The 18,427-nt window shown below is 46.9% G+C and overlaps 1 protein-coding gene across 2 annotated transcripts; it reads left to right on the forward strand.

Annotated features, from left to right (window-relative positions):
- The first annotated feature begins 475 nt into the window (after positions 1-475).
- Ppp1cc (protein phosphatase 1 catalytic subunit gamma) lies at positions 476-18,176 on the forward strand. Of its 2 annotated transcripts, none has more exons than XM_050159026.1 (8): positions 476-750; positions 12,075-12,206; positions 12,882-13,112; positions 14,890-14,994; positions 15,731-15,954; positions 16,148-16,282; positions 16,985-17,045; positions 17,885-18,176. In XM_050159026.1, the coding sequence occupies exons 1-8, from the start codon at positions 696-698 to the stop codon at positions 17,953-17,955; spliced, it is 1,014 nt and encodes a 337-aa protein (XP_050014983.1). In that variant the 5' UTR covers positions 476-695; the 3' UTR covers positions 17,956-18,176. The 2 variants fall into 2 exon arrangements, with proteins under 2 accessions (XP_050014983.1, XP_050014984.1); XM_050159027.1 differs by lacking the exon at positions 476-750 and adding an exon at positions 3,297-3,317.
- Positions 18,177-18,427: the final 251 nt, after the last annotated feature.

Below are 18,427 nucleotides of genomic sequence, written 5' to 3' on the forward strand. Positions count from 1 at the left end.
ATGAGCTATCGTATTTGAATCCTCAACGCTCTAACCTCCTTATGATCCTCCATGGGCAACCTCAACCTAGACTGGTTTCGAGGGGTGACTCCCTGGTGGGCTCCCACCCTGCCAAGTCCGCCGACATCTGTCTGTCCAAAGCAGCAGGACCTAGAGGAGACCTTCACCCTCGCAGCACGCAACCGCCCGATAATAGCCACCTCCAACTCGCGCGCGCCAACTTTGCAACTTCACTCTCCAGCCATGGGGGGGGGGGGGTTCTATTTCTCCCCTGCCCGTTTGGCGGAAGGATCCCGCGCGCGGACGCGGTGTCGCTCAACCGTCTCTGCCAGGGCCCCGCCTCCCGCGCGCGGAGGCCCCGCCCCCTCCAGCAGCTGGCCCCGCCCCCTCCCGCGCGCCCTATGGGCCTGTAAAGAAGTCCCGGCCCGGCCGCTGCACTCCCGCGCGCGCATCCGTGCGCCGCCCGAGGCTGGCCTGTCGAGTCGGCGGCCATTTTGTTCTTCTCGTGGTTCCAGTGGCGAGAGGAGGAGGAAGCCGGGAGCGGGGCGGCTGGGGGGGGACCCGCCGCGGCTGCTGCTGCCACCGCCGCCGCCACCACCGCTCGTGGGGCTCGTGGCGTGGGGAAGGAGGACGTGTGAGACCCGGGCGCGAGCCGGCGGCGGCGCCGCTGCGGGAGGGTCGGCGGCGGGACGGCGATGGCGGATATCGACAAACTCAACATCGACAGCATCATCCAACGGCTGCTAGAAGGTGAGCCGCGCGCGGGCGGGCGGGCGGGGGCCGGTGGGCACCAGGCCCAGTGGGGGGGGCGGTCCTTCTCGGAAGCCTCTTGGTTCTGGGGCGCGCACACAGCGCCTCCGGGTCTGGGGACCCCGTCTTTTTATGACCCCACCTCCCCGCCCTTGCTTTCACATTCTCATAATCTGGAGCGCCCAAGGACCCATCGGTGTGACTTGGCGGGGCGACGTCCCAGGGCGATGAGAGCCCGGAGTCTGCATTCTCCTCCCCACTCAAACCATCCTCCCTCCCGCGCTCTTTCCCCTTGAACGTGCGTCTGCACACGGACCCAGCCCCGGCCCGGGTGACAGTGTCGCTCTCTGCTCCTCAGATTGTTGTCCCGAGGATAGGGGCACGCTGCTGCATTCATTCAGCGAGCCCCCTGCCAGGTAGGTGCTGTTATCCTGGAAGTGTTTCGCTGGAGAAACTTCAAAGACCTCGCTGGACCAAGGACGCAGTCAACAGAAGGGTTTCAAACCCCTGGCAGCCTGGATCTAGACAGAACCCGCTATCTTTCACTGTTCACCCTGTGGGAGCTCAGGGCATATGCCCTGTGGCATAGGAAAGGTTAAAGATAAAGCTTTCTTTTGTCCGACTTAAGACGGAGGGGGGGGGGGCGCTGCAGTGGGTTCCTACGTGTGAGATTAAAATTTTACATAGGGTCTCAAAATCCCGCTCCCCACTAATTCCCGAGCAATGCTGAAGTGTTCCGAATCTCTTTATGGATTTGGGCCCTTGACAGTGTTAACTAGCTGCTCTGACTGCTTTTGCTTTTGGAGTGTAACATGCAGTAAGGACATGGTGACGGACTGCACAGTTCTGCTGGTGGATGTTTTCAAGTGAGGCCTTGAAAGAGAAGTAAAGTGTCTTTTTAAAAAATTGTGCATTTTCTCCCTTTAATACTATGTTTTGTTTAGGTAGGGTCTCTTTTGTTTTGTTTTTATTGAGACAAGGTCTCTCTGTCCTGACTGGTCTGGAGCTCAGTATGTAGGCCAGCTAGGGTCAAACTCTTAGATCCATCTGCCTCCCTCCCCTTCTGAGTGCTGGGATTAAAGGCTTTTATCATCATCCCCTTTGGATAGAGTCTCAAGGAGCCAGCACTGGCCTTGAACCTCCTGATCCTTCTGCCTCCCAAGTACTAGAATTTACAAGCCACCAAGCCTGTGTTTATGAAGTGCTGGGTATTGAACCCAAGGCTTCCTCCATGCTGAGTAAGCACTCCACCACCTGGGCTGCATCCCCAATTCAGAGTTGATTTTTTTTTTTAAATGTGTGTGTGTGTGTGGTTTTTCGAGACAGGGTTTCCCTGTGTAACAATCCTAGCTGCCCTGGAACTCACTCTTGTAGATCAAGCTGGCCTCGAACTCACAGGGATTCACCTGCCTTTGCCTCCTTAGTGCTGGGATTAAAGGCATGTGCCACCACCCGAGCCTGATTTTTTTTTTTTATGCTTAAAATTGTGCTGAAAGTTGGCTCATCTTTTGTTTTTAAATTTGTTTACTTTTATTTTTTTGTGTGTGGGTGCATACAGGCCACAGCACATGGGAGTGGAAGACTGTTGGGTGTAGTTGGTTCCTATCTTTGTGTAGATCCTGGAGATCTAACATAGGTCAGACTTGCCTCACTAGCTTTCCTTTCTCAGCCTTTAAAAAACTTGGTTTTTAGATTTTATATTTTGAGTTTTGTCTGCATGTATGTATGTGCACCACATGCATGCCTGTGCCCAAGGAGGTCAGAAAGGGGCATTGGGTCCTCAGGAACTGGAGTTCGAGATGGCTCTGAGCTGCCGTCTGTGCTGGAAATGGGACCAGGATGATCCCCAAGAGTAGCAAGCACTCTTAACTGCTGAACCATCACTTCACCTCCCCCGCCCCCCACACTTTTCTTTCCTTTTTTGGGGGGTGGGGTGGGTTTTGGTTCAGGGTTTCTCTTGTATAGACCAGGCCTGCCTCAAACTCAGAGATCCACCTGCCTCTGCTTTCCAAGTGCTGGGATTAAAGTCATGCTCCACAATTGGCTAGCCCCTGTAGTTTCTTGATAGTTACTTTTTAAATTTTGAGTCTGAGTATCACTACGAAGCAAAGGCTAGCCTGAAATTCAGAGATGCCTGCCTCTGCCTCCTTAAGTGTTGGAATCCAGTACTGTACTCCCACGTCCAGGCTGGTTTTTATTTTCTTTTTAACTTAATAGAGTAAGACACTATCTAAATGCTTTTGATGATAACCTAGCTGCACAGTATATGTTTCTTTTTTCCTCTGTACATGAACTTAACAGAAACCACAGCCATCTGCTGAGAATGTGTGTACATTTTTAGAGAATGTGGTATTATGCTTTCTGTAATGCCTTCAGAACCTTTATCTTTAAATACTGGAAGTAAGATTTAAGTAATTCTTAGACTATAGCGATGACTCACCTGATAATGGCTCTTGCCCTTACCCCAGAAGACCTGATTTGATCCCCAGGATCCACATGAAATTGAGAGGAGAACCAGACTCTTAGAAGTTATCCATTCACCTCCCCTCCACAAACACTCCTGGCAAGTATGTATTTGCACACACATAATACAAATTTAAGAAAAATTAAGAGTTTAATTCTAAAAGGGAGAAATAAGATTTGTCACTTGATGAGTCATTTTTTTTCACATTGATAATTGATCTTTTGTAGTGGGGACTCTTTACTACCCTAAGCACTTTGGAGTCTGAGGCATGATAATCCAGACGTTCTAGGCCAGGCTGTGTTGGGTAGCAACCAACATCTGTCTCACGGGAGTCCTAGTTTGAGAGCTGTATGAACTAGTTAAGGGGTTCTTTAATAATAAAAGGTGACACTGGGCTTGGCAGCACACACCTTTAATTCCAGAACTGTGAGTTGAAAGGCCACCCTGGTCTACATAACAAATTCCATGCCAGCCAGCCATACATAGAACCTGTCTCAACAAACAAGGGCTGGAGAGATGGTTAAGAGCTTATATTACTCCTTTCAGAGGATCCAAGCTTAGCTCCCAACACGCACAGCAGGCAGCTCCGTGCCTATCACTCTACTTCTAGGGGATCAGGTACCTGGCTTCTAATGGCATATATATACAGGTCTTAACTCCAACAGACAGACGATTAGAAATAAATTTTACGATGGGCATGGTGACACACCTTTAATCCTAAATCTGGAAGCACAGGTGGATCTCTGAGTTAAAGGCCAGCCTGGTAGCCGGGCGATGGTGGTCCCAGCACTCGGGAGGCAGAGGCAGGTGGATCTCTGTGAGTTCGAGACCAGCCTGGTCTACAGAGCTAGTTCCAGGACAGGCTCCAAAGCCACAGAGAAACCCTGTCTCGAAAAACCAAAAAAAAAAAAAAAAAGGCCAGCCTGGTTCACAGAATAAGTTAAGTTACAGTTACAAGCCACCCAAGGCTAAATGGTGACATGGTATACCCGTATTCCCGGCACTTAGATGCAGTCAGGATGTCAAGGCTAGCCTCTGCTACATAATGAGTTCATTAGAGGCCAGCCTGGACTACAGAGACCCTATTTAAAGAAACAAACAGGAAATTGGGTTTGGGTCATAAGCACTACAGCTTTGCATCACTGAATGCAGTAGCTTTTCCCTGAGCCCAGCCCATGTTGTCCATGGTCAGCCACTCTGATGGAAGGTCTGTGTGTTACTTCTTAGCACATTCTGATGTTAGCACATTGCTGCTTCTGTGCTCAAGCAGAAGAGATTTAAGTAGAAAATAGTCTAGCTGTGTTTGGACTTGGCCTCCTGCTCTGTTGTTTTGTTTTTTAAGGGGGGGTTGGAATTGGGGTGCGTCATGAAACCGCTAGCATTTTTCTTGAGTACCAGGTGATTGTAATTGCTTCACATCTCAGTGTGCAAGAAGCCTGTTTCTGAAAAGGAAGGTCATGACCAGGGTGCAAGGCAGGGGAAGTGGCTGCATTAATACAGAGTGCTTACCAATCAGTTTTCATCTGAAGTCCTAAGTCTCTAAATCTGCTTGTGGCTCTTCAGGGCTCCTGCTTTTGAGCTTCCAGATGGCTGTAGCTAAGGTCCTTTCTGAAAGATAAGGCTGTCTTGAAGCAGATCTTAAAACTGAGCAGAGTACACAGGCAAGATCATTTTAATAGGACTTCCTGACTTAAAGGTTGGCTGTCAGCGTGGACAGGTCTGTCCTCTCATACTTCAGCTGGAAGACAGGGCAGGACTGATCTGCAGGTGCTTTGGGCCTTTTTAAAAACCCCACTTTGGCAAGGGTGACTCCCAGAACCTTGACTGCCCCTTTGCTTGGGAGACGTGGGGCAGCAGAACAATCCTAGGCTTTCGTTGATTTATGCTGGGGCTGCTGGCACACTTCACAGCCTACAATATGAGGGAGAAGGGTCCAGGTGGGAACTGGCTTGTAGCTGCAGAAACCCCACAGGCCCCTTAAAGTAAGGCAGATCCCATTTCCCTGAGCAGGAATTCTGGAAGGAATTTTTTCTTTTAATTTTTTAATTTTTAATCCGAGTGCTGGGATTAAAGGCTTAAGCCACCACCGCCCAGCTCTGGAAGGAATTTTTATCTTTGTCTTGAGGTCACAGTTCTCAATCAGAAGGATGAAGGCAAGATGCTGCCTTCATAGGTTCTGTGGATGTTCCCCCCCTCCAGTATTAGGGTTAGTGACATCCTTATTTTTGAAAGGTGTATTTCTAGGGCATACACAAGAAATGGAAATTCATAGGGTTAGATGGGTAAGGCACTGATGCTGAAATGTGTTCACCTGTGGTTGAGAATGACCTTAAACTCTTGATCTCCTGCCTCCCACCTGAATGATGAAATTATAGAGGTGGCAGTGACAGCCCAATACCTGGCTTAGGCTAAATTACTCTGTTTTATTGAATTGGCTTCATGTTCAGCCCAGAAAATAAAATGAGTCCTTGAGAGTGTTGTTGTTTTTGTTTGTTTTTCTTTTCCTTTTTTTGGTTTTTTGAGACAGGGTTTCTCTGTTGCTTTGGAGCCTGTCCTGGAACTTGCTCTGTAGACCAGGCTGATCTCAGAGATCCACCTTCCTCTGCCTCCCGAATACTGAGTTAAAGACGTGTGTCACTACTGCCCAGCAACTAGAACTCTTTTAGGCACATTTCAGTTTTCCATGTTGAGGAAATGGGAATCATAAAGTCTGGAGTGTGCATGATGGCAGCAGGTCCCAGCCCACTGGCAGGGATGGTGTGCAGCAGTGAGGTGGGAAGAGTACTTTTCTTGTTGGTAGTTGGGAGGAAAAGAGGATTCTTGGAAAGTTTCTGTAGCTTTCAGGATTTTTCTTTTTCTTTTTTTTTTTTTTTGTTTTGTTTTGTTTTGTTTTTTGAGACAGGGTTTCTCTGTAGCTTTGGTGCCTGTCCTGGAACTAGCTCTGGTAGACCAGGCTGGCCTCGAACTCACAGAGATCCGCCTGCCTCTGCCTCCCAAGTGAGCTTTCCAGGTTTTGTAGAAAATAACTTGGTTGTTAGTGAGAAAGTGTACAGTGTCACAAATATTTACTAAATTTATTTAGTTTCAGATCTCTTTTGATTTATTTATTTGTTTGTTGAGACAGGATTTCTCTGTGTATTAGTCTCGGCTGTCCTGGAACTCTCTCTGTAGACCAGGCTGGCCTTGATCTTTTTCTAACAAATTTTAAAATACTATTAAGGTAATTTTTTAAAAAAACAGGATCTCACTGTGTAGGTCAGGCTGGCTTTGGGCTCCTAGCAGCCTGCCTGATCCTAACTCCCAAGTGCTGGCACTAAAGCTGGTGCACTTGGCTGACTGCTGCTTGAGTAGGGTTGTCTTCAGACAGCAAGGGCTGCTGACTTCTTCCTTTGTGCTGCTCTTGGCTTCCTGTGTCCTAGACTGGTCTGGACACTTCTGTGTAGATTAAAATGGCTTTGAGCTTCAGATTCTCTTGGTACCAAGCCCAGTTTTACATGGGCAAGGGTTCCACCAACTCCATGGAGAAGGCTTTTCTAGCCCCCATTACTCAGTCTCCTCTACTCCTCCTGTAATGCTGTCTCCTTTGCTTGTTGCTAGGCTGTAGAAAATTACTGCTGTCTGGAGAGATGCTAGGGGTGCAAATGACTATTGGTAGCACCTTGACCTTGAGTTTATCGCTTTGGTTTATTAACAGTGGAGTTTTCCATGAAACTTCTATGATGTACTGATGATGTTAGTGATGTTTGGATGAGTAGTTTCTGCAGAACTGATAGCTACCAGCATGCCTAGGTCCCCTTCTTGCCAGAAGATGCCTCACTGGGAGTAGCAGGCAGACCCAGCAGCAGTGAAGATCTATAGCACCAAGCCAGGCAGATAGTAGGTCCTCCAACTTAGTTTTGGGAGTCATTCTGACTTGGCACTGAGAAGTAAAGCAGATCTTTCTGATTTGGCAGTTTTTAGAACATACCCAGTGCCACTGGGAATGCCTGGCAAAGCCTGTTTTTGGTTTATTTTTGTTGTTTTTTGGTTTTTTTAAATATTTATTTATTATGTATACAATATTCTGTCTGTGTGTACGTCTGCAGGCCAGAAGAGGGCACCAGATCTCATTACAGAGGTTGCTGGGAATTGAACTCAGGACCTTTGGAAGAGCAGGCAATGCTCTTAACGGCTGAGCCATCTCTCCATCCCACAAAGCCTGTTTTGAAGAGTGTAAGCCTATGTTTGGGGGGGGAGGGGCAACTTTTTGAGATAAGGTTTTCTCTGTGTAAACCATGCTGGCCTTGGGCTCTGTCTGCCTCTGCCACCCAAGTACTGGGATTAAAGGCATGTTTTGTGTTTTGATTTGAAAGTTTTAAATTAACAGGAAAGATGGGTGCAGACTTCCTCCTACATCGGGGGTCCCAATGAGCAGGCCAATCAGACTGACAGTTGGAGCTGGTTGCCAGTGGTTGAGAAAGTGGTGTGTTCTTGGGGCAAGGAGCGGCCTCCAGCTGAAGAGAAGTCCTTGCAGTTAACAGCTGTTGCCAGCTCTGGCAGCAGATGGTTTTGGTATTTGTTCCTTGAACTACCTAGATGTCATAGTTAAGCTCTGACGCCATGAGTAATAATGTGTACCAGTTTTCAGATAGAAATAAATCGGTTGTAAGAGGCATCTAATCTTTACATCTCATCAGAAGGGACAATACTCAACTCCTGTCCCATTCTGGGGGGAAAAATGGAAAAGAAGCAAGGTGGAGGGGATGAGGCTACGAGGCTACAGGAGATTTTGAATTTCAAGGTTAGTTTGGGCTTGGTGAACTCCTGTGTCAAGAATGACAGCTGGTAGTGGTGGTATATATACATCTTTAGTTTCAGCATTGCAGAGGCAGACAGATCTCTGAGTTCAAGATTGATCAGGGCTGGGCTGGAGAGATGGCTCAGTGGGTAAGAGCACTGGCTGCTCTTCCAGAGGTCCTGAGTTCAATTCCCAGCAACCACATGTTGGCTCACAACCATCTGTAATGAGATCTAGCACCCTCCTCTGCCGTGTGGACATACATGGAGGCAGAATGTTGTATACATAATAAATAAATAAATCTTTTTAAAAAATCTTTTAAAAAAAAGAGATTGATCAGGGCTATGTAGTAAGATCGTATCTCAAAAATCTTATAAATAAATAAAAGGCTCATAAACTGTCTAAAGTGGCAGTGGATGCTTTCAGAACCAGGGAATATTAGCAACATCTGACTTCTCCAGTAGAACCCTGTAACAAAGGAGGCCTGTGAGCTGTACCAGAAGTTAGATAATGAAGATTCTCATTAAAGACATAAGAATGGGTCACTCATTCACAAGTGTAGGCTCTGCTGAAGAAAATTCCTATTGAAACGTTAGAAGCGTCCAAGAGTTCCCTTCTAACCAAAAATAAGTCTCCTGCTGGGCAGCTTGCCCAGGTTTCTGGCCAGTAAGGCAGAGGTCCCCCACGTCTCTGTGCTAAGTGCTGCTTATCTTGTCTGTGGGGGAAAAGAAAAGCTTTTGTTGCTTGGCTGCTGTTCCCCCCTCTCTCAAATGCTTATTGCTGGGCTACTTTATTTCTCACAATTGGTCGGGCCTGAAGGCTGCTTGCTCAGCCTGGACTATACCAACATAGAAGGGGGACTGGTGCGAGATGGCTCAGTGGGTAAATGTGCTTGCTGTGTAAGCCTGGAGACCCTGGGTTCAATCCCTGGGACCGCACAAAAGGGTGGAAAGGGGATGATGCTGGGGAAGATGGCTCAGTATCTAAAAATTGCTACAGATACAAGACCTGTGGCCAGGCAGTGGTGGCATACACCTTTAATCCCAGCACTCGGGAGGCAGAGGCAGATGGATCTCTCTGTGAGTGTGAGACCAGCCTGGTCTACAGAGTTGAGTTTCAGTTCTAATGCTACACAGAGAAACCAGGTCTCAAAAAACAAACAAAAAGTGAGACTTGTGTTTGGCTCCACCAGACTCTACTTTTTAAGGTTTCTGTTACCACAGTACTTGAGGCTGACAGGATCCCTGAGTCCTCCAGTGTAACCAAAAGTAAGGTAGAGAATAGAAGGAAAGACACCCGATGATGTCAGTCAACTCCCGGCCCACTTTTGTCTTTCAGTCCAGTTATATTGGGGTGAGTGCGAAGCTGCACATAGGGGTCCACTCCTGGCTGGCTCCCTATCCCTTCTTGTGCCTGTTTTTTTTTTCTCCCTGCTTTGAAAGCTCACCCTTTCCTTGTTCTTCCTTGCTCATTTTTCACTGAAAAACTGATGTTGCTTTGCATACTATTCCATTCCATTCCTGAGGAACTTGTTCCTTCAGAGAAAGGCCAGCTTCCCTAAGGCTCTGGTTTTCAAGCATAGGTGCAGCCTTGAGTGGACACGGCTTTACATAGCAGACCTCTCTGGGAATATCTGCTCTACTGCAGAACCAAAAGCTGCATAAGCCTTGGTTAGACTTTCTGTTGTTACTTGGCTATCAGGCCAAATAGTTTTTGATTTGAAGACAAAGCCTGCAATTTGAACAAAGTTTAAGCCAATGAGATCATTTAGGTTTAGGGTTTACTAAAAAGAAACTCATTGACACTGGCCTATGATGAATAGGTGCAGTCTTAAATGGGCTGCTTAGCCTGGCCCTGAGGGACCCAAGTGCCTGCTTCATCAGTCTTCGGTACCAAAAAGCAGAGATTCCAGCACGCTGAGGGGTCAGGCCCCTGGACCAACCAGACGTGCAGCAAGCGGGGGCCTGTATCAGCTGTTCCATGAAGCAGCCGCTTCAGATCTGAAGAGTTCAGATCCTTGGCAGTTAGAGCTGTTTCTTCAGTCTACATAATGATTGTCTCAGCTCTTGTAACCGGAACTCGCACAGATGTCTCCACTGCTGTCACACTTGCCTCCTGAGGCGTGGGCTGTGGCCAGACTTTATTAAGGCGGTAAGCAGAGCTCAGGGCTGACTGTGGGCTCAGGAGTTGCCATGACTGGTGCTGGGCCAAGAGTTGTTTTGGATGCCTGGAAGCCAACGCTGACCTTTCTCATTGTGTTCACAGTGTATACTAAAGGATACATACAAAGCTTATGACATATTTTGGATATGGATGCCAGAGAACAACCTTGGAGTTGTATCATATCATTCATTTAAGAGCGCCCCCTCCCCCCTTAGATGGATTTCTCACTGTCTTGCCAAGTAGATTAGGTGGCTGGTTGGCTGTCCAGTTCCAGAGATCTGCCTATTTCTGTGGCACTGAAATTGTGGATGTGGGCCATTGGGCTGGCTTTCTTTTCTTTGAGTTCTTGGGCTCAAACCTAAGTCCTCATGCTTGCTTGCAAAGCAGTTTTTACTAGCCAGGCCATCTACCTATCTAGTTTCTAGTGCTGCTTTTTTTTTTTTTTTTTTTTTTTTTTTTTTTTTTTTTTTTTCTGCGTGGGTTTNTTTTTTTTTTTTTTTTTTTTTTTTTTTTTTGGATTTTTCGAGACAGGGTTTCTCCGTAGCTTTTGGTTTCATAGCTTTTGGTTTCTGTAGACCAGGCTGGCCTCGAACTCACAGAGATCCGCCAGCCTCTGCCTCCTGAGTGCTGGGATTAAAGGCGTGCGCCACCAACACCCATCTTCTAGTGCATTTTTTAAAAATTGTTGTATGTATGTGGTTGTTTTGCCTACATGTATGATTGTGCACTGAATGCTTGTCTAGTGTCCTCAGAGGTCAGAGATGGTGTTGGACCTGCTAGAACTGGAGTTACAGAGTTAGGAACTGCCATGTGGATGTTGGGAGTTGAATCTGGGTTCTCTGCAAGAGTAGCTAGTGCTCTTAACCATGACCTCTGCAGCCCCTACTGTGGCATTTTAAAATGAAATGCAGATAACACTCAGACCTCATAAATGAAAGACCATGGGATTACATTCAATTCTGAAAACAATGATGGGGAGATGGTTCTGTAACTGTTAAGTCAAGCTGTTCTGAGGACAGACTTAGTGATATCACATGATAGCATGGCCTTTCCCAATGCAAAGTTGAGTTCATTCTAAAACTAGAGAGGCTTGGAAGTACAAGGCACTGTCCTGGTATCTTGGATGTGGCACAGGGTAGGAGGATGTTCAGGGGATGGCACTCTGACATACCAGATCCAGGCCCAGCTAGGGTGATCTTGAGAGTACTGTGAAGGAACCTGGCTTGGCTTGAAGTATATAACTTTTGACATTTTAACATTCCAGCTAAGTGAGACCTTATAGGCCAGACAACTTCTATCTAACAGGTGTTTAACATTAAAAGAAAAATTATATCACACCACTCCCCCCTTCTCTCAAATTAAGTTTTGAAACTGGGTTTCTCACTGTCCTGGAACTCCTTTTGTAGGCAAGCTAGCCTTGAACTTTAGATCTACCTGCCTCTATCTCCCACGTGCTGGGATTAAAGGCTTGTGCCACCAAGCCCAGCCCAGTTTTTTTATTTGTGTGTGTGTGTTTGTGGTTTTTTTTTTTTTTTTTTGGTTTTGGTTTTGGTTTTGGTTTTTTGAGACAGGGTTTCTCTGTAGCTTTGGAGCCTGTCCTGAAACTAGCTCTTGTAGACCAGGCTGTCCTCAACTCACAGAGATCCTCCTGCCTCTGTCTCCCAAGTGCTGGGATTAAAGGCGTGCGCCACCACTGCCTGGTCCCAGCCCAGTTTTGAGGTTTTATTTATTTTTTTTATTTATGCATATGGCCCTGTGCGTTTTGAGGGCAGGTGCCAGCCAAGGCTCTACAGTTGCCTGCCACGGTTGAAGAGACTAGAGCTCCGGTCCTCTGCAAGAACAGTAGGGCTCTTGGCTACTGAGGCCCTAAATTAAATGTGTCTATGTGAAACTGTGTCCTAATTGCTGTTCTTTCCACAGTGAGGGGGTCCAAGCCAGGCAAGAATGTCCAGCTACAGGAGAACGAAATCCGAGGACTCTGCTTGAAGTCTCGGGAGATCTTCCTCAGTCAGCCTATCCTTCTAGAACTTGAAGCACCACTTAAGATATGTGGTGAGTGTGGGACTAAGTGCATCCCCCACTCAACTGACCCTCAGTCGGGCACCTTGACAGCCTTTCATGTTGAATGAAATGTAGTTGTCGAGAAAATGTTCCAGCTTTTGAGTTTTAAAGTTGTTCTCTGAAGGATTAAGGGTCCTGCAGCCGGGGTCGGGTGGTGGCCTGGTCTAGTTGGGTTCATTCTGTCGGCAGGTACAGGCCATCCTTTAGAACTGAGCAGTCTGGGTGGGATGGGTAAGCCATATATGTTCAGAGTGACATGCCCCTGGCTTTGATCTGGCTGCATTTAAAGATTGTGGCAGCGCTAGTGCATGGGCTGCTAGTGTTGTGAGGAGCTAGGCTCACTGGACACTCAGAGGATGGACTGACACAGGACCCTGAAGCTGAGCCCAGGTTTCACAGTGATCTGCAGTTTACTGCAGTACTAGGCAGGAAACTTGCTGAGACAATATACTCTAACACAAAATAAATTAATTAGTTGTATCTGTGGGGGGCTCTGGACATGGTCTGTTGGACTAAATATGCTACAGGGTTGGGAATTAGTGTTGCCTGTGAACTTGTTAGAGACCATTGTCATGTGTGATGAACTGTTAAGGGGTGTTTTGCCAGGGTTTTGTCACTGAGCTGAGGGCTGTGCAGATGGCAACACTGAGAACTTCTCATCTCCAGGTGACATTCACGGGCAGTACTATGATTTGCTCCGACTGTTTGAATACGGTGGCTTCCCGCCAGAAAGCAACTATTTGTTTCTCGGGGACTATGTGGACAGGGGCAAGCAGTCACTGGAGACGATCTGCCTCTTGCTGGCCTACAAAATCAAGTATCCGGAGAACTTTTTCCTTCTCAGAGGGAACCATGAGTGTGCCAGCATCAATAGAATCTACGGATTTTACGATGAATGTAAGTACTTTGTGAGTCTAAGAGCAAGGGGCTGTGGTGGCAAAGATGTCACCACTCCCTTGAGCTGGTGAGAATGGAGCTGCCCTTATCCTAGCCTTACGAATTGCTGCCTGGGTACTGGTGGGATTGGATGGAAAGAGCCCACTGTGACACCCTTGGCTTTGTTCCCAGTGCAGCTCTGAGAACCTGTCCAAATGACTCTGCTTTTCACAACTTTGCTTAGGTCGGTTCTGTTGAGAGCATCTGTTGCTGGCATTACTGTGCTGGGGGCAGTGTGTGGAAGTGGGATCTTGCAGTGAAATGGTTTGCTTTTGAGATCCATGTTATGTTCTTTTAGCACAGCTGTACTTAGGAAAGGGGCATTGACTTTTCTGAAATAATGCTTAGTGGAGAAAGAAATGCTTTAAAAATGACATTTTGTGGGGCGGGAGAGGTGGCTCAGCAGTTAAGAGCACACCATCTGCTCCTCCAGAGGATCTGGGTTCAATTCCCAGGATCTACATGGCAACTCACAGCTGTCTGTAACTCTAGTTCCAGTGGATCCAACTCCTCACACAGACATACATGCAGGCAAAACAACAATGCATGTAAAATAAAAATAAATAAATCATTAAACAGCTGTTTTGGTTTTTTAATTTTTAAATTGTGTGTTTGATGTGGAGGGGTACAGGAATGAAGGTCAGAGTTTGTGGAGTTGGCTGTTTCCACCTTTAATTCAGTTTCGGGGATTGAACTTGGGTTCCAGGCTTGCACGGTGAACATTTTAACCTTGAGCCATCACATTGGCTCTCTCCATTTTATTTCAAAATAATGTTTTGTGCCTTTTCTGGTCTTTTGGATTTATCTCATTTTACTTTGAGTTTTTCTGAAATACTCTTACTGAGCGAGTAGCCCATGCTGGTCTCAGCCTTATGGCTTCTGCTCCAGTTTCCTGGCTGTGGGGCTTCAGATGCCCACCCCACACAGCTCTGGATTATCTAGTGAAACTATACTTTGAGTTGATCATTGACAGAAATGATGCCAAAGCCTTGAAAAGAATTAGTGAAGAAAAAAAGGAGCTGGTTTAGAGGATTGGGGTTTCACACAAACAAAATGTCCAAAGTTTTGAGCATTTGACTGCAATATCCTCTAGGCTGTTTCTACCAGGAGAGGGTTTTGGGCTTGGGTGGCAGGTGCTTAAGGGAGTCTAGTGGCTTAGCACTTACTAATGTGACACACACATAGTGTGGTTTGTAGTAAAGTCATACGGGCCATAGAGGCCTGCAGGCAGCCTGGGCACTTGGAGTATGGGCCTTCTCACTGCAGACACAGAACCTTTATCTAGCCCTCAGCAAAGGCAGTGAGTGCCTGCCTAGACAGCAGGTTCAACAGAGAAAGGATACAGGACCAGATGGATTTTGAAGTGGGGTCAGAGTCATCTGACCTCAGTTTCTGCTTGAGCTTATTCCCATTAACTGCTGGTAATTGGACATGTTGGCTGTGTTCCTTTCAGTTTCCAGGGTTATCTGTGGAATCTGTGGCTTCTTAGGGATGGAGTACAAGCCTGTACAGGGGAGGATCTGGGTGCTGGGGGTGCGTGGTCTGTCTAGCCTGAAAGCTTGGCTCAGAAAGGTTCTTGCTAGGCCCTGCTGTGACTCTCTGAGGAGTGAGTCTAGGCCTTTAGATGTATTCCATAAAAAAGGCACTCTGGTTTGGTTTGGTTTGGTTTTGTGAGCTCTCTTGATGCTAGCATGTTTCGGTTACATGAACAGTGGAGTGACCGTCTGCATTCTCACAGGCAAAAGAAGATACAACATTAAGCTGTGGAAAACGTTCACAGACTGTTTTAACTGCTTACCGATAGCAGCCATCGTGGATGAGAAGATATTCTGCTGTCATGGAGGTATGTGGCCGCCTGCATCCAAGTAACTTCACCCCTTCCGAAAGGTAGACTGGGCAAGATGGCCTCTGCCAGGCCACTGTTGTACACACATTAGGGCTTGTCCATGGTGACATAGCCAGTGTCATTTTGGGTCAAGTGTGAGGGAAGACCGAAAATAGAGCCAGTCTAGTACATCTGTTCAGATGTGTTTTCCTAGACCCTTCTGGCTGGGTCTCCTTCCAAAAGTAGTTTTGCTTTGCTCCATTGGCTATGCTGTGTGTGAGGTATACAGAGATTGAAAAGATGTGGGAATTGGGGATAATATTGGAAATTAAGTAGCTATCAAAAAACACAGATTATATTAAGGCAGCACAGGTACATGAGTAACAATGTGTCATGGCTGTTCATGTAGATGTGGAGGTCTGTGGACAGCCTCATAGCCAATCGATTGCATGTAGTATGGTGGCACGTGGTGCCCTCTGTTGGGAGGGGTGTGGATTCAGAGTCACTGGCTGTTGACTTTACAGTGTTCTGTGTTGAAGTGACTATCCCATTGCTCTGCACACCAGGACAGTAAATTTGTACCTATTTGGTGGCAGGTTTTTGTTACTGCATTGTTTTCACCAAAACCAAGTAAATACAAGAGCCACGGGCTTGACTGCAGCGTTGGCAGCACCAGCCTCTAGACAGGAGGGGCTGCCAGTGTGCTTAGAACAATTCTGTTGGCTTCACTGTTCTTTCCTGTTCTCTTTAATAGGTTTATCACCAGATCTTCAATCTATGGAGCAGATTCGGCGAATTATGAGACCAACTGATGTACCAGATCAAGGTCTTCTTTGTGATCTTTTGTGGTCTGACCCCGATAAAGATGTCTTAGGCTGGGGTGAAAATGACAGAGGAGTGTCCTTCACATTTGGTGCAGAAGTGGTTGCAAAATTTCTCCATAAGCATGATTTGGATCTTATATGTAGAGCCCATCAGGTATTGATTTTGAATTTTACATGTACACTTAGAGCATGTGTGTGAGCAGATTCTCCTTGTTGATTTTGGTGGGTAGGTATGGCTTGCCACACAGTGTGCCTCTGGGGAGAGCGGCAGGAGGCCAAGCTCTGTGGGGAAGGAGCGTGGCACAGCTCAGGCTCGCAGCGCTCACACTGACACTGTCTCTCTGCAGGTGGTTGAAGATGGGTATGAGTTTTTTGCAAAGAGGCAGTTAGTCACTCTGTTTTCTGCACCCAACTACTGTGGCGAGTTTGACAATGCAGGCGCCATGATGAGTGTGGATGAAACCCTCATGTGCTCTTTCCAGGTGAGACAGCAGCTCTTTATGAGCTTGCGGCTATCACTGTTTCCGGAGCAGGCTCTGTTTTCTTTCCCAATAACCTGTGTTTGTCCCATGGGGTAATGTGTGGACTCTTTCTAAAGGAAGGAAAAAATAACAGGGACCTTTCCCCAGTAAACAGTCTGTGTGGCCCTTGCTGGCCCAGAACTCCATATGTAGACCAGGCTGGCCTCTGATGTAACAGAGATCCACCTGCCTCTGCCTTCTTAGTGCTGAAGTTAAAGGTGTGCGCCACCATGTGGGGCTCCTTTGCCATAACATCTTCTCAGTTGTTGGCTGTTTCTCACATTTGCTCTGTGTAGTAGGCTTGATGCATTTCAAGGTCATTCAGATGTAAATGTTAGTGTTGCCCTGGAAGTTCTGTGGTAGCCCTCAGCACCTCCCAGAGCCTGCAAACTCCAGTCAGTGCCTTCCACAGAACTCCACAAGGCTATGGGAGCTCTCTAGACTTTTTTTCCCCCAATGGGAACTTTTTTTTTTTTTTTGCCAAGTCACATATTTTAGCTGTATGTTATGGCATGTCTTCACAAAAATGCTCATGTGCTAAATAGCTCCGTCTGTGATGTGCTAGAGGGGTTTTCTGAGTTTGGGGGTGGGGGCGGCGTTAGCAGGAACTTCTGAGAGCCCTGAGTGCATTTCCTAAGGTGCCTGCTGTCTTCTTGTTGGCAGATTTTAAAGCCTGCAGAGAAAAAGAAGCCCAACGCCACGAGACCCGTTACACCGCCAAGGGGTATGATCACAAAGCAAGCAAAGAAATAGATGTCACTTGACACTGCCTAGTTGGGACTTGTAACATAGCGTACATAACCTTCATTTTTAAATGTAATGTGCTGGTCAGCTTGCCCAGGTAGACCTGCCGGGCCCTCCTTCATTTTGGTTCCTGCTGGCACTTGCTGGTTATAGCAGCAAGTGAAAGGCACTTCAGTCAAGAAAGCGTTTTTGTTCCCTTTGCAGACAACTCTGATGATGGTATTAAGCTATGCACCTCGGCAGTTTATCCTGACCGAGGGAGAAGTGTACAATTGACCTTTTTTTTTAATTTAGTATAAATCATGAATAATGTAAATGCTCGTTTTCTTTAGGATATAAAGAGAAAGCCTAGGGTGCGTGAGTTTGTACATGTAATTGTCATAAATGCATTCTGTTGATACGAACCACTGTGAACATTTTTTTTAAGTTTGTTTGAAAGGGACTGCTTTTCCTCTGTCTTGTCATGTACAAAGTGTCTGCAGCGTTGGCGGCAGAAGTGACCTGCTGCCCACACTGCCCAGACTATCTGAAGCACACTCCCTCCCACCGCACTCTTAATGACGATTAAAGCCATTCTTTTCAATGTTTGTGATTCCTTCCTAAAGCCAAAGTTTCTGTTGGACTGTATTGGCACGCCCTGGACATGAGGTGGCCAGGGCATCGAGGCTGCGTGCACAGGCTGCCTCCGTGGGGACTCAGAAGCAGGTTTTTACTTTAAATAGCAATAGTGATGTAGTCTGGGTAAGCTATTAATGATGGAAGTTAATGACAATTTGTACAATTCCCAGATAGTCTATTTACTGAGTGATCTTTTTACAGTTGGATCAGGCCTGAACCCGTCCATTCAGAAAGCTTCAAATTATAGAAACAACACTGTCCTTTACGAGTGATCGATAGCGCTTTCTTTGGCTACATTCTTTATTCTGCGGTGACGCTGAGGCTTATAAATCAAAAGGAACTAACTTGCCGTCCACCCGTTTATACAGAACTCACAGTATCTATGACTTTTTTAAACTACGACCTGTTAAAAATGAATCTGTTTCCACAGATGCCCGTGTACAATGCCATGTGCTGAGAATGACTTCAGACTTATTAAATGCGAGCTTGTTAACCTGTTTGTGACTGTCTTTCTGGCTGCAGCCCCTCTGAGTTCACGTCTGTCTTTCCTCATGCAGTCAGTTTGGGGGTGGGGCCTAGCTCTTTGCTGTGTAGCCTGGAAGAGGGAGGAGGGGCTGTCTGCAGAGCTCTGGCCTTAATTCCTGACTGTCTTGAGCTCTACTTTTGTTCTTTGATCTCACAGTTCTGGGGGAATGGTGGTGGTGGTGGTGGTGGTGGTGGTGCTGCTGCTGCTGCTGCTGCTGC

The sequence above is a fragment of the Alexandromys fortis genome, unplaced genomic scaffold (genome assembly GCF_014885135.2).
Source record: "Alexandromys fortis isolate MF-2015 unplaced genomic scaffold, M_Fortis_MF-2015_v1.1 scaffold_90, whole genome shotgun sequence".
Lineage (NCBI taxonomy): Eukaryota > Metazoa > Chordata > Mammalia > Rodentia > Cricetidae > Alexandromys > Alexandromys fortis.